Raw genomic sequence first — 16,557 nt, forward strand, 5'->3', positions numbered from 1 at the left:
ATCTCTAATTAACCAGTACTCTTCAATAGACAAGAGTAGTAAGTCTCTTTGTTTATTTATTATTATTTTGTAATATTTTATGTTTTATTTTTAAAAAAAATTGATAGAATCGTGTTTCCACTCTTTCCTGTCACCTGACGTGCCGCTGCGTCGTAGCAGTCACGACCTCGCGTGCGTTTACGTAAAGCTCGCGCTCCGGTTTCCCTGGCGGAGAAGATGGCGGCTCCTGGACCGGGGGAGTATTTCAGTGTCGGGAGCCATGTCTCTTGCCTCACCTGTTTAGGCCAACGTTTGCAGGGAGAGGTGGTGGCTTTCGATTACCCGTCCAAGATGTTGACTCTGAGTATCCTTTATTCCTCGGATATGTGCGTTTAAACGGCTGGACTGTGTCAAACTGACGCTCCGCGCGAGCGTGTTTATGTGTGCGCTAGTGGCCTCATTCAACGCCTATTCTTGCTTCCTTTACCTTCTATGTTGTGTTTGGTCACGATCAGCTATGTATGTCGCTTGGTGTTTTCTGTGCTTAGTTGATTTGATGTGGGTTCACAGTTGAAAACGTGTTGGGAAAGTGTTGTTTGTGGTTAGCTTGCTGATTAGCATGTCCTCGCGACCGACTATATTAGCCTTGCGTGCTAAGCTAATGCCTTTCTAGTGTAATAATGGCAGCTCTCATAGGGTATAATATATAGTTTATAAACTATTTTTTTCCCAGTAAGAACTAATAATGCCCAGGCTGCGTAGCATACACTAGTTTACCATCTTACTACATGGAGCCTGTAGTTATACATTCTCAGATCAATAATATCAGGCTGAATGGTCATATTCATATTGACCATCCTATACAAATTAGGGAGTTTGTGAATGCTGAGATTGGAAGGATGACACTCCAACCTATTCACTATGCTATACGTTTTATGTCCTAAAATATCACAAACCGGTTCCTTCCATCCAAGTGAAATTGCTGAAATATAGCTTACATCTTTCGACTTGGCATTTTAAAGGGTGAGCAGAAGTGTTGACACTAGGGATGTCAACGATTAATCGATGATCGATTAATTGTCGATAACACGTTTAATCGATAAACCTTATCGATCATCGATTAAGCAGGTTCATGCGCGTGCGTGCTGCTCAACCGCGAAACATGTAAGCGAGCGCGCCGGAGTTATGTTTGGGACTATTTTACACCTTCATTATGACTATAAGTTTGCGTGTGCATTCGCTGCCTTTTGTTTTGTGCAAATGTAAGTTGTAATAGTTTATTTTGTGTGTGCCTATCTATATCTGATTTATCTCATATTGGATGCATTTGGTTAAGAATTGACGCAACGTGATCTTTAACGCGCGCAGCTCAAATGGCAATGCACGACTAATAACGACTATTGGGACTGTCATATTATATAACATTATAAAGAGAACAATATTGTAATAAAACATTGTGAATTATTTGGGTTTAGTTGCCGTGTCGCGTTGTTCCAGGAAGAGCGCGTCCACAACATGAGTCATTCTGAATGGCACGTAACTTAGTTCAAGTTCACTTGTGCATTCACGTCATTTTGTGCAGATATTATTTGTAATATTATGTTTATTTTGTATATATCTGATTAATCTCATAGGATGCGTTTCTTTGAGTTAAATAACGTGCTAGCAAAGTGCTCAACGGTTAAGTTATTCATTCAGCGCGCGCCGCTCAAGCAGAATGCACGACTAATAACGAGGATTAATTTGGGACTGTCATATTACACTTAGATGATTCTCATGGGGGGATTTTTTTTTTAAGGGGGAGAAGGGCGGGGGGTATTTTTTACGAACAAAAATTACATTTATCTTGCCTAAATGTTTGCGCTCATTGCATTTTTACAATGGGGTAATATTGTTGTTAAGAGTTTACACAACACAAGGAAGCTTGATTTAAACTGTTTAATTAAATTGAAAAAAGTAGCACAAATAAATACAATAGAATAAAGATACAAATAAAGACAAATAAAGAGAAGTTTTTCAATGGGTCTAACTTCATATAGGCCTACAGAAACTGAATAAAGTAATCAAATGGAAAATAACACTGGGTAGTATTTTAGTCCTGAATAAATTAAATATATATAGGCTATTAATCCTGATTCCTTTAACTTAAAGCTATATTTTGTTGTTTTGACAACTAAATTAATGAGCTAGTGCACGGATCCTGTGTTCATTATACTGGCATGCGTTTTATGCTTATTAAAGACAAAACCGACTATGTTTAGAGTATACTCACGAAGACCGAAATTGACACAATTTTGCGTGTTAAAGCAATATAATCCGCAAAAAATAACTTTTGTTACTGGCCAGCTGTTTTTGAGGCGGATTTTCTATGAATGTGCGCATAGAAAATCATCTCAGAGAGCGTGCGAGCACTGATTAGTTTAAAATCGCTTGAATGTTTAAACTGGTAAGACTTAAAAAGACGTGCAAATGGTAAACTTCAGTCACGATGCACTGCTGGCCCGATTGTGCAAGTGAATATTCCGTCATGTCCCGACTCCTAAACGCGAGTGTGTAGGCCTATTATCGTCGCAGCGCTTGATGCTTGCCTTGCACAACACATTTTGAGAGAAGCGATAGAAGACGCGGCACGCTGAACACTCACGCTGTTTGTGAAATTGCGCCTGGCAGATAGTTGTTAAAAGAATGATTTGATTTTATAATCTGTGTGGATTACGATTGCGGGAATTTCCTGCATTATAAATGGGAGACCTGTGGGAATTATTAGAATTATGCGCAATACCCGCAATCCCGCGCCGAAATTCGAGCCCTGAAATTTAATTATCAATCACATCGAAACATTTTACAATCCTACTAGCCCTTTATTTAGATTAAAACCATTCTCATTAATTTGGTGAGGAACATAGCGGTTTGAGCAGCATTTGCAGACGCTGTCATGCTGTTGGCCATATGCACTGCAGCAGACGCATATTGCAGTATTAAGGCTAACGATTAATCGATTAATTGATCGTTAATTTAAACGACGATCGATCATGGGAATTTGTGAAAATTGACATCCCTAGTTGACACCCTTTGACCTGCCATGGTTTAATAAAAATCTTTGAAAATTTCACATCACCACAACCTCAAGGTGGATGTTTTTACAATTATATTAAAATAAACTTTACGTGCCAAGAAAGTATAAACATAGCTCGGACGACAGAAGGCATGTGGTAGATTGTACAACAGGTTTTTCAGCAAACTTTTTGGTCATTTAGAGACTTTAGACATTTGCGTATCAAATATGATACAGTATGCTTCATATAGGGTTAAGGATAGATTAAATGGCTAAGCAGGATCTATAGAATTGGAAAGTAAGTTTTTCAGGTATCTACAAAAGATGAAGATTGTTCTTAGTGATGAATTAATGAATCTGCTTGTCACACGTAAGATTGACCTTTATGAGATTTCTATAAATCCCACTTGTCACTGCTCAGTGCTGACATTTGTTTAAATGTGGTCTTGATGGTTTGACGCTTGACAAGTATGACATCACTTGTCTTTTTTTTTGTAGGCTTGCTCAACCAATTACTCATGTTTGTTTCATTTTCTGTTTTACTCCGCTCGTCTTTTACATCTAGGCCTTATAATAATGACCATCTAACCATGTGGGGGATGGGATGGTGGTAGTTGAACCGCTCAATGTCTTTGGTGTGTTGTAAACAGGTGTGTCAGTGTCAGTAACTACTTTTGATGTTTAGTAAACCAAGTCATTTCCTAAACGGGAGGTTTCAACACCTACCTGTTGAGAGAGAACAACTGCATAAGTATGTATTGATGTCTTTGTTTGATTTATCCTTAACCCTCCTGCCAGAATGTCCTTCCTCCAGCGGAAAGCCCAACCTCAGCGACGTCATCTTGATCAACTTAGCCTATGTTTCAGAGGTGGATATAATTAATGACCGCACTGAAACTCCTCCTCCTCTAGCATCCTTGAATGTTAGCAAGGTAAGATCACATATTGCGTTCAAAATGCATGCACCAGTGCACTACTACGATCACAATTTTATATACTGGAATGAGTCCTTTTAATTTATGGTAACACTTAAAGGTGCTGTATGTAAGTTTTTTTTACTCTACTAAAGCATAAAAATACTATAATATTTTTGCAGATATTTAGGAAACATGCTAAATTCACATACTTGTTTCTCTGAAAAACACTGTTATTTGACTTATTATTTTACACGTTCCTGTTATCAGTCAGGTTTTGTTTTGGTCTGTGATCTCGCCCACTGCCAGTTCAGCCAATAGTATTTCGACACCCCGGGATGCCAGTTGGCAGGAGAAACAGCGTATTGCAGCCTTGGAAACGAGCAAACAAACTGGGTCAGAGCTTGCAGATTCTATCCAACCTAAAAAGCCTCGGTATCCATCTAAAAATCTCTATGAACGAGAGCATATTAAAACGTGGATAAATTGACTCCTCGGTTTTCGTCGTCAATTGCGCTCGCTCCTGTTGCGTGTCCTCAAACTGCCAACCCACAGTCGAGTCTGAGGAGCAGGAGAAACAACGGTCTCTGATATTTTGAATTTGGACTGCAGTCATTCTTACATACAGTACTTTTAATATGACAATATAGGTGCTATGACCTTTTGGTAATGCCTTTAATAACGCCTATTGTACATTTTCCAAAGAAAAACACTCACATTTAGACTATAGTATTAGGAAATGGATAGTACTGACTAGGAATGGGAATTTTCAGGAATATTAATACATTTTCATTAAAATGAATAGTCAATTGTGTAGGAATTGTTGATGTCAAGGGGTGGTGATGGCGCAGTGGATAAGACACATGCCTTTGGTGTGAGTGACCCGGGTTCGAATCCACCAATGTGTCCTTGAGCAAGACACTTAACCCCTAGTTGCTCCAGAGGCGTGCGACCTCAGACATATATAGCAATTGTAAGTCGCTTTGGATAAAAGCGTCAGCTAAATGAATAAATGTAAAATGCATGTGAAACTCCAAATATTATGTCCACTTAGTAGCAACTGTTGCAATGGCAGCCTACATGTATCCATATCAAACCGAACAGATACAGGGCTTTTGTTATGGTACACACAATGATGACATATCCTGCCTGCACAGAACCAAAAAGAAAGCATTTTGGAGCAACTTGAAAATCGTGTGCACCAGAGATGTTGCACAAGGACTGTAAATTCTGGTTAGATGAGCCACATTCAATGGTTCTTTCAAATAGGCAATAGATTCACACCTGTGACTGCATATTAATACAATTTTTGCCGGACAAGGAAGTTTATTTGCAGTTGCTTCAAAGTCTGTTTTTCACGTTCCTCCTGTTCATTCAGCACTCTTGTGTCAAAGTAAAGCAGTCTCTCCCACTGATAGCCAGGCAGTTTTATCTACTACAGTAGACATGTGTAACAGTTTAAACAGTTCTACCACCAGCACTGCTATACACTTAATTCATTGGTAGACAGCTAATACTGTGATTTCTGATGTTATTTGTATTTGTCTCATATTAAATTTTTTTTTTTTTTTTTTTGTTAAAACTGTTTTCACTTAGTCCTCTGCTATGTACAGACTGCAGGCAAATTGGATTTTTTCTCAAATCAGATCTTTTCAGGCAGACTGCCTGCACTACTAATCGCAATTGATCAAATGTGTCCAGACATAACCAGCCTATCTGCATGGCTTCCTTTGGTAACGACGTAGGCGTACCCACGTATGAGACGAGGCTTTCAAAACGGATGTGGGAAAAATGAGGTGCATCATCTCACTCTTCAAATAAGCGCCCTGTCGAGTCGTGGTGGAGACTGGTATATATTGAGACTCCGTGCTGTGGTCACGGCCAAAATCTTTGGACATACCATATGAATACTTCCGGCATTTCCATTGCCGGTTTTGATGTTATAATTGTATGTCACATTAAGAGTGATGCAAAAGACCATTTGAGACGCATCTGTAAAAATCTGATTGGAATCGCATTTCAAACCCCCTCCAAATGTGGTTTGAATCAGATTAGAAAAAATCTCATTTTTGCTGGCAGTCTGAACATAGCCATGGTGGTTTGTTAAAAAACGTTTCTCACATGTTGTGCTAGATCAGGGGTGTCAAACTCAGTTCATTGTTCTGCAGAGTTTAGCTCCAACCTTAAACACAACCAGCTAATCAAGTGCTGTCAAATCTCCCCATACCCTCAAATAGGGCACTATGAGGGAACAGCCATTTGTAGTGGTGTCTGAAACCATAGTGGACGTTAGGAAGGGCATTCATTAAATCCCATAATGCACCGCAGTAACAAGTGTACAACTGATGTACGTACGCTCAACGCAAAGAGTACCCATAATGCACTATGACAGTCGTGTGCTGAATAAATTCCCACATCTTACCAGAAGATGGCGCCCGCAGCTGAATCATCCATCCATTTTCCAAACCGCTGGTCCAATGTGGCTACAGCATAATATCATACAGGTATAAATTCATTTTTAATTATTAAATTGTTTAATTAAAGTTTATACACCATTTCCATGAGTTCAAGATAAATATTTTCATTACTACTTGAGCTGACAGTTTGCTAAATTTCAATTAATTATTAAACATCAAGTGGACTATATTAGTGGAGTATAGTGTTGCTTTCGGCAACGAAAATTGACTAAATATCGTCGTCAACGAACCTTTATCACGTGACGAAGACGAGACGCAACGTAAATGCTGGTCATGTGATGATGACTATAATTAAATGTACAATGCAATATTGTTGACGAATAAAAACGAGACTAAATGTGGTTTACAAAATAAAAACTGCTAAAATGTCTCCATTTTCGTTGACCAAAACGAGACGAAATGTGATTTAACGTTATTTCGTCTCGTTTACTTGCATTATTATTATTATTATGCAGCATTTCTGTGTCCTGTGTCACTTCAGGGGCTGCATCAGATCACACTGCGCAGACGCAGGCGCCCCACTCGCGGCATTATTTAGAAGATGTAGCTGCTGCTGTTTCACACATAAGTTACTCCATGTGTATGCGGTGTGTATGCAGGAGCAGCACGCGCTATTGTGCTTTCACATGTGTTGCGTTTGCAGTGCGCAACTGATCTACGGCTGTACCACAATCACAACATTTATTCTCTTTTTTATTTCAAATCAATATTTTTAGCCTACATCCATTGTCGTGTTGTTGAGGTACTGTGTAGATCTCTGCTCTGCTGTTATGCACGCACCGCCCCTTGCCGGACCGCATCCGCGTGCGGTGTGAGCGCTCTAACCATAGGCTCTAACCTATTAACATGGGTGCGGGGAAAAATACGCACCACATACGCACTGCAAACAGAGTATGTGTGAAACAGGTGTTAGCATAAACGACAACAAACAAAGTTAAGTCTGACACAGAGAAAGGGATTCGTCTTTGGGAGAAAAAGAAGAAATGACATTTGGAAAAACTTTCATTTCATCATGTGTGTAGGCTAGCCTACTTCTAACATGTTTGGTTGGTAAAATAAATGTTGTAAATTCAAATCAGAGTGTCTTCCGTGTCTGGAATGGATGCATTCTTGAGTCTATGTAACAATAATATAATAAGATAACTATAAGAAGATAAGATTGTTTGAAATGGGTTTGGCTAAAAGAAAATTTTGGTTTTGTCCATACTACTAGGTACTTATACTATATTGACTGGGTTAAATAGAATTGCATTACTAAAAAGAGGCTAAAATACAATTTTCATTGACTAAAACTAGACTGTCTTTCGTCGACTAAAACTAGACTAGACTAAAAAGAGTATGAACGTGACTAAAACTAATAAAAACTAAAATGACAGCTTGACGCAAAGACTAGACTAAAACTAAAAACAGGCCGCCAAAAACAACACTAGTGGAGTAATGTAGGCAATAGTGTTTGAGGGTATAGGGGGTGATTTCGGACACTGCAATGGTCTTCAGGATTACTAGAAACTTCCAGGCAGTTGTTTTGGAGCAGGTTGCAGCTAAACTCTCCAGGACCGTGTCCCTCCAGGAGCGAAGTTTGACACATGTACTAGATAGTAAATAATACGTGATTGAGATGATACCTGTCTGACAATATCTTACTTTGACATCTTTTGTTTTACAGCTTGCCAGTCGGGCAAGGTCGGAAAAGGAAGACAAGTTGTCCCAAGCCTATGCAATCAGTGCTGGGGTGTCAGTTGAGGGCCAGCAATTATTCCAGACTATACACAAAACGTAAGACTTGCAAACTTTGCTTACATTGTGAAACCAAATGCAAGACCGAAGTCTTTTATCTATAACCAAAGTGATGTTAATTAAACTAGTGGTAATTGGATGATTGTATTGTAAAAGTTTTTTTTTTTTTTTACTCTTTAATGATTTATTAATACTACTGAGTTGAGTTTTAAAAGCATGTGAGGTAAAGATTACAGTCAAATCTACAGCCTAGAAGTTGTATTCTGCATTTGACAAGGTGGTCCCCCCTCGTGCGGTCTGCCATGAGGATTGAATTAAAGTACAATGTCTAAATGTGATTTCAATAAACACAATCATCTACTGAGATCTTGAGCTTTAACATTTAAGCATGAAACATGTTTCTATATTAAGGCCCCGATATACTTCAAGCAAAATCGAAGAACAAACTGGTGCGACATCATTTCAGTCAAATACAGGCCAAAACGAAGTTTGTTTCGTGTTTTTCTCGGGAGTTCGAAAAGTTTCGGAGTTTCGTTTCCCCAAAAAGCATCGTTAGCCAACTCTGGTCCCAAATTCCTTTGATTTCTGTTAGTAACGAGATGAAGGAACTTGCGAGCATAGTTGCTTTTGGGAAACGCACCCCTGGCTGGTAAACACCTTTAAACTACCATTGGTCTGTGATGATTGCGTAATAGGTGTGTGTGGCTCTGAGGCTCTGCCTTCTTTGTTGTGGAAATCTTCTCTGGTTCATTTCTTCTGTTCAGTTCCTTTGAGGTCAGACATCTGTGAGTAAAAACATAAACACACTAGAGAGCCGCTTTATAGTAGAAAATTAATTTGTAATTCTAATTGCAAGAGACTGACACTTTTTTTGTTTAATACTGTAAAGCTGCTTGCTTTAACACAATCTCTTGCATAAAGTGGTATATAAATAAACATGACTGGAGTGCCGAATTGCAGAGCTTGTGCACACATCCACATCGCTATGATCAGATGCTTTCTTCACTGTTTTATCATCGCTGTAATTTTTGTTGTATGTATATTTAATTGAAAGGAAAGCACGCATGCAGCACATATTTATCTAAACGCCGCTTTCAGTAGCATGGGCAGCGTCAGGATGTTCGCTAACAGTTTTCCGCTGCTCACGTATTTCAAACTTCTTTTTACCCCAAAGCAAAGAACAAAAAAGAGCTTCGCCGTGAGTATATCGGGGCCTTTACTATTTGATCATTTTAAGCGTTATTGCTCACTGCTGGTGTGCCCATCTTGAGTTTGATGTTTGATCTCTTTGTTTTCCAGCATCAAAGACTGTAAATGGCAGGAGAAGAACATCATTGTGATGGATGACGTCGTAATCTCACCACCTTACCAGGTGGAGAACTGCAAAGGCAAAGAGGGAAGTGCTCTAAGTCATATACGCAAAATTGTGAGTATCACGGAATATCTTTCAATTCAGTAATATAGCTTTCATTTCAGTAATGCTTTAAGAGCTCTCTTCCAGTGGCATCCATAGGTTTTGCGAGATGGAGAATATTAAAAGTTAAACCAGCAGTCAATTTTAAAACCTGTCTTAAGTCAAATGTGGGATATTTTAAATGGATCTCTCTGACTCCTGATAATAAAGTCGTTCCATTGGTCGATGCTTGAAAGACATAAATAAAATGGCAAAGCTACTGTTAGCTTTCCACTTCATTTGTCAATGAAGTCTCCTTGCAGCCAAATTGTATACAAGAAATAATGCTTCAAATCACGTGCTAGCATTTGATCTACAAGTGTTTTATCGTGACCATTCACTCATCTGTCAAAATTGGCAATTACATGGCGGATGTTTCCCTGCAACTAAGTACTTTTAAGTTCGAAAAGTGCAATAAAAGGCTATTTTGTATGGTAATTTGTGACCTTTACAAGTTTACAAGAATGCAACCGTAGGGATGGGTTGGGTAAGGGCCGACAATATTCACTTTAAAATCAAAAATTCATTTTGATGAACCGATGTTGATTCTTAAATCTTTTAAGTCTATGCTGTTTTCAGTCACTTCACTAAACATCTGTTGCATTCCATCCATTCAATAATCGCAATAAGCTTTGTGCTTTCAAATTCCAACCACAAGAAGTTATATTTACCTCAGGAAAGCGATTCACTGTCTATAGCTTGTTAGTTAGCTGGAAAGAATAACTCTGAAGAGGTGCATTTTGCACAATATTACTTAGTTAGTTTTGTCTTGGTTAATATATGTTGTATTATATGCTGAATCTTTCTACAATGGATCAGACTATGTTTGATAGTGCATCTGCGTTAGAGGTCTGCATGGGCTTTAAACTGAAGCCTGTACCCGAGATCGTTTGACCCGAACCCGACCGGTACTGTTAAAGCTGCTGTAGTAGGGATGCTCATTTCGGTTAATTTTCCCGACCGACAACCGACACTCGTTATCCGATTATTAACCGTTAACTGATAAGATTATAATAGCCTATTAATTTAAATAAAAATAAAATTGAGTGTCTGTGACCCGTTTTTCCCCCCACAGGTTTATTTTAACGTGCAAACAGCAGAGCAGATCAACAACAGAACCTGGATTCACATTCAATTTTCACGCACTTGACAGTGACAACAGAATAAAATAAAATAAATAAACATAAAATAGTGTAGGCCTATTTTATGTTTTTTCTTTATTTTATTTCTTAAATAGTTAACAAATTAAGATGACAAAAAGAAAACACTGAATCCGTTTGAAGCTTTCTAAAAAAATGCAATTTTCCCCCTCCAGACTAAGTTTTTTCGTCAAATAAAAATAGCAGGCCTACCTCAATCCACATATTGTCTAGTTTTTATTTAAAAAAGTAACATGTCTACATGATGTGGGGTTAGTCTGGAGCGCAGCCTGTTGAGTTCGACCCGCGGCCGAAAACACATGATCCGATGGCACAGATGTCCCGGGAATACAGAGATAACGTCTCGCTAGAATGGCCAGCTTCGTGAAGCGACTTTCATTTGCTTGTGGATGTTTGCTTCGCAAGATATATTTGCATTTAACTTGTAACTACTGCTGTATTTTAATACCGCGTAGCATATTTTGCAAGTAACTTCGTCGCCCTTTCTGTCGAGATGGTCCCACACAGTAGGCTACTTCTTTTCGCTCGCTCGCTTCATTTTGCTTGCTCAGTGAAATATGTCTCTAGGCACGTGCGGTTGCGCGTGTCGACGCGCCCAGTGAGTTTACAAATATAGGCTATATAGTATTTTTTTTAACCATGCAGCAAACTAAATAAATAAAATAAAAAATAAATAACTTAAACCGTTTAACTGATAGTATTAATCGGTCAAATTTTTTACTTTCGGTTAACGGTTAAACGGTCAATATGAGCATCCCTATGCTGTAGGTAACTTTTGTAAAAAATATTTTTATACATATTTGTTAAAACTGTCATTATGTCCTGACAGTAGAATATGAGACAGATAATCTGTGAAAAAAATCAAGCTCTTCTGGCTCCTCCCAGTGGTCCAATTGCCATTTGCAGAAATACACGCTCCCGGTCAGAAACAACCAATCAGAGCCAGGAGGAATGTCTTAGCAGTGTCAGTCACGCTCGTGTACGCGCTGATCACACCCCTCTCTTGTACAGCGCGAGCCGTCGTTCAAACTCAAGATTGCCGGCGTGCTGCAGCTGTGCTTATGACGGAGACACAACCTAAACTGCCAATTCTCAAGTGACTCCTGCTCATAAAACAAAGAGGTAAAAGGAAAAAGACTGATGATGATAAACAAGCGAAAAAGAAAGAATTACATAGAGCCCATTGACTCTGTGTCAAAACTCTAGCTGCATAACATGTAGATAAAATGTCACGCACTCTGCTAAGCAACAATTGAAACCTGCTAATTCACTGGCTTGTCATGTTGCTGAAATAATGTACTAGCACACGTTATCTAGCATTATATATCGCTTGAATAATTACTTACATACTGTAACGTTACGTTAGTTACCGTTATATTAACGTTATCTTACTAGATATTTATAACTTATAGAAAGAGTGCAACGTTATAAAGTTACATGTAGGCTATTGCAAAATACATAATGATTTGAGGACCAGGTTTGTAGTCAAAGTATGGGCAGGCCATAGTCAATGTAAAGCATATTGTTGACGTTTAGTCCCTATTAGTGAATGTGCCATATAACTTTTTATCCGCTGTTATCGGTGGCCCTGTTTACTAGCCTGCGCGTTCACGACAGGCTCCGCCGTGGAGGACGAACTGTGGAGGGAGGCTGTAGCGCAGCAGAGAGCAAGGGGGTGGGACCTGTAAGTTGTGCTTGTTCAAATTTTCAGGCTAAGTCAACGTTTTCTCAAAACTCCCTACTGCAGCTTTAAAGTTTAAGACCAAACTCAAAATCTGTCAGTGTAGACATGTATCTGTATACTTGCTACCATAAGCCAAAACAGCTTTGTAAGACCCACACTGCACGTAACTGCTGAGCTATTTATTGGTTGAAATGACAAGATCATATCGTACAAGGTTTAAAACTTTTAAATAGACGCATTAAGTGGTAGAAAATGTGTATGGTTCAGAGAGACGCGGCTATTTGACTTCCTATCGCGCTTCATTTCATTCATATAGTTTGCACTTTGCATTTATTCATTTATCATATTGTACAATGTTTTAAACATTTAAATACAAACAGTAGAAAATGTGAATGATGTAGTGTTTTAGTTGATAGCAGCTTACTTGCACCTGACAAAGCTGACATCTCAGAGATGCGAGGGAAATGCGGCTATTTGATTTACGAGCGCGCTGTGCTCATTTCATTCATTCGTGTATCGTAATCATGTCGTCTCCCAAGGTTTAAAACTTTTAAATGTACATGCCGGTATCATAGTAGAAAATGTTTTATGCAGTATTTTATTGATAGTACTCTTGGTGCGTTGCTCAGTGTACACTCATTCACTTCACACACGTGAATCGTCACTGGTCTCATGATTCGATTATCATGTCTTCGATTCGAGATCACAATGCATCAAGATGTGATGCAATATTACTGCACATGGCTACATTTTCATCAATGAATACAAGCAGTCAGATATATGAACTCTTTTAATAAAGTACACATCCTGAATGTAGTCAAACAAAAAACAGTCTTGTGCACTCAAACCTTAACTACATAAATATAGTATTCAGTGTTTGTTTCCCCTAGGATTTTTTTTTTTCTGCTAGTGTTGCGGAGCGGGCGTGTTACGGATACATGGTTTAAATCTTTTAGCAATAAAAAAGAGTGTCTAATTAATTGAAATAATGTATTATGAATCATTAAACTTATACAACATTTAAAAAAAATATATGAATTTTTTTTTCACTTACTCTGTGTTGTTTTTTCTGGTAATAAAATGAAGACATAAAACACAGATTTTATCATTTATCATCAATTTTAATCGCATGAAATTAAATAAACTTTTTGTCAAATAACGTGCTGCACAATGAGCTTTACTGTTAAAAATAAAACATGGATTATTCCTTAAATTCAGTTTTGATGATAATTTATTTGGATTAGTGTTAGTATTATTACATTGGGACATATCTAAATTCTACTGTACAACGGTAATATATTTCTGTCAAGTTAAACCGAACTTTTATTTTGACGGGTTGCCGTGAAGACCTTTTGAGTTTCTGTGTGTTTGTCATGATGATAGTTTTTCTCAAATGAAGCGGTTAAATGATCACGAAGTGACTTTCGGAGTGGATCTAGAGCCTGGAGAGGAAGTTCATGCATTTGTGTCTTCATATAGGCCAAAAAACAGCGCAAGCGTCACACGTGCTTCAGTGTGTGTGTGTGTGTGGTAAATGAAACTGCGCGTCAGCTGCACCATTCATTCACACAGAACGAGCAGGATTCGTATTTACAGTTTTTTACAGTCGCTAGGACACATTTCTCAATACTTGGGTCACTTTTTCAAAACTCTTCACACAGTTCTCCTAACTAACTTTCAGCTCGGCACAGCAGTTCATTTCACATTCAAAATGCACTAAAAGTACAGAATCACTTCGTACGTGTCTCAAATCAACACATTCTTCCACAACACTAGCAAAGGTTGACAGCCAACAAACACACTTTGTCACCCACAAAACAATACTAAAAAACACTAACAACAGGAAACTTTATACAATATTTTCCTCTGTAAATGCCTTTCTTCTACCTCTCTACTGTTTAGAAATCACTGCAATATATGTTACTAGAATGAATTGGACATGATGCAGTAGCCTATGCTTCAATACTTTATATATTTTATGTTTTTGGAGTAATTCCAAAGTACAATCCACTGATTCAGATACAATAGGAATCAGCTGTGGTTGGTCCAAATGTCCAATTGTTTTTATCCCATTTAATTTTTAGATTTGAAATATATTTCATTACAATATTATTGTAGAAATGTGGCAAAATGCTGTCTTATTCAGTTTTGTATTTTGTTATTGTTTTGAACTTAAGTTTAACAGTTTTGAAAACAGTATGTAAGCATGTGCAAATTGACCTGTAGGTACACAGAGTTTTGGCGGTTGTTGTGTCGAAGTGAGAAAATAATTAATGTACTTTGAAAGATGTAGTCATTGAATGCAATTTGTGCCAAAGCAATGATAAATGATCCACAGTTTAGCCCACATATACTTCTGTTGTGCTCACTGTGTGAAGAGTTTTGAAAAAGTGACCTAAGTATTGAGAAATGTGTCCTAGCGACTGTAAAAAAAACTGTAAATTGTCTTTGTGGTTTAATATCCACACACACTTGTCTACATCGCGATTTGATTTCAAGTGTACTGAACTGCTTTCTATTTATTCCTCAAAAGATTTACAAATTCCACGTAAATTCCTTTTTGATGACTGGATTTCGTCAGCATTTTAGGGGGGATGGGGGGGGTCGTTAGGGGGGGCGGGGGGTCGTTTTGGGGGGCAAGCCGCCCACCTGAAACAATGGCAGGGAAAACACTGGTATTTCTTTTTTTATTATTGTTTTTGCTTTTGAACTAAACACATGAACAAATACGGGAAACAAGAACAAAACAAAAAAAAACACAAAAAAATAAAATAAAAACAGCCTCTCAGTATTTTAAATTGCTATTCAATACCTCCTCTTTTCTTAGTCTTTTATTAACACCTTTCCAAGTCTACCACATTTTAAAAATGATCTGAAAGGTCCCCAAACTCCATCAAAAATTGTATATTTGTCCCTTAAAATATAAGTCATCTTTTCCATTGACATATTTGTTAAAACACTGGTATTTCTTAGTTACAAACCTGAAGATATTCATGAAACTAACCGACCCAAACCCGCAAGTTGTTCGGGACCCATGAGGCTTGGGTCGTGTAGCAGACCTCTAATCTGCATATACAGGCGTCAGATCAATTACTTATCATGACTTGCGTGTCTTTCTTTTCAGGTTGAGAAACATTTTAGAGATGTGGAAAGCCAGAAGTCGATGCAGCGTACACAAGCACAGCAAACACAGAAGGACTCGTCTTTATCCTCCTGAGTGGGGGGTATGGCTCATCTGGGGAGGGCACCACGGGCATCAAGGGCCTAACAGCTGGTCCAAACCAGCGCTCATCTCCCCCTCTGCGTCGTAGTCCGAGGGTGGATGCACCAAGGGCCTAGGGTCTGGAAGATCAACAAAAGAAACAAAAAAACACAAAAAAAAAAGCAAAAATGTTTTAAGAAACATGAGAGTGAAAAGAGTTCATTCTAAATTAGACTTTATAAAGATAATTTAAAACACCAACCATCAAACAAACCATAGTTTCTTTGACTAACAGTGTCTTATCCCCCCTCTGCCCCTTCTTCTTCCTCCTCCTCCTCCTGTGTTTCATCTAAAAATAGCTTTTCATATTTTCTTCTCTCTTACATCCCTCCTTCGCCTTCTATTCCATTTTGTCAAAAAAAGAAAAGAAAAAACAAACCAGTCAGAAAAGCTTGTTAGCTTTATTTACTTTGATGCATTTTTTTTCTTTCTTTGGCTGTTTGTTCTACAAGTGTCTGTCTGTTCTGTATTTTAAACAAAATGTGACTTCAGATGCCACATGTTACAAAGGACATTTTCTAAAATAAAAATAACAGAAATTCTGACTGTAATATTGTACTTTCAGTTGCTTTTTCAGAAATGTTTGAAAACAATATGCTTGCAAAAGGAGTTAAAAATATTTGCCCTTTCAATGAAAGGGTTAAATGCTTGAAACACTTGTGGCTTTTTTCCACCTGTTCTAATCAAATAGCATTTTATTCGTTTAGCAAAAACCACAGTAGTTAAACTGATACACATTAACACAACAGTGGCTCAGTATAGCTGGCTACCAAACTAGTATTATGCCGTATTATGTACAATATTCTGCGCATGGCATGCGTCTGTTTTGTACACGT

At 38.1% G+C, this 16,557-nt stretch overlaps 1 protein-coding gene across 1 annotated transcript; it reads left to right on the plus strand.

Moving 5' to 3' along the window:
* Positions 1 to 177: 177 nt before the first annotated feature.
* Positions 178 to 16,272, plus strand: lsm12b (LSM12 homolog b). The gene is made up of 5 exons (XM_056246064.1): positions 178 to 343; positions 3,833 to 3,966; positions 8,092 to 8,201; positions 9,462 to 9,588; positions 15,584 to 16,272. Exons 1-5 carry the CDS (start codon positions 217 to 219, stop codon positions 15,674 to 15,676), a joined length of 591 nt encoding a protein of 196 aa, XP_056102039.1. The 5' UTR covers positions 178 to 216; the 3' UTR covers positions 15,677 to 16,272.
* The last annotated feature ends 285 nt before the right edge of the window (positions 16,273 to 16,557 follow it).

Source organism: Rhinichthys klamathensis, unplaced genomic scaffold (genome assembly GCF_029890125.1).
Source record: "Rhinichthys klamathensis goyatoka isolate OS25496 unplaced genomic scaffold, OSU_Roscu_1.1 h1tg000035l_1, whole genome shotgun sequence".
NCBI classification, from domain to species: domain Eukaryota; kingdom Metazoa; phylum Chordata; class Actinopteri; order Cypriniformes; family Leuciscidae; genus Rhinichthys; species Rhinichthys klamathensis.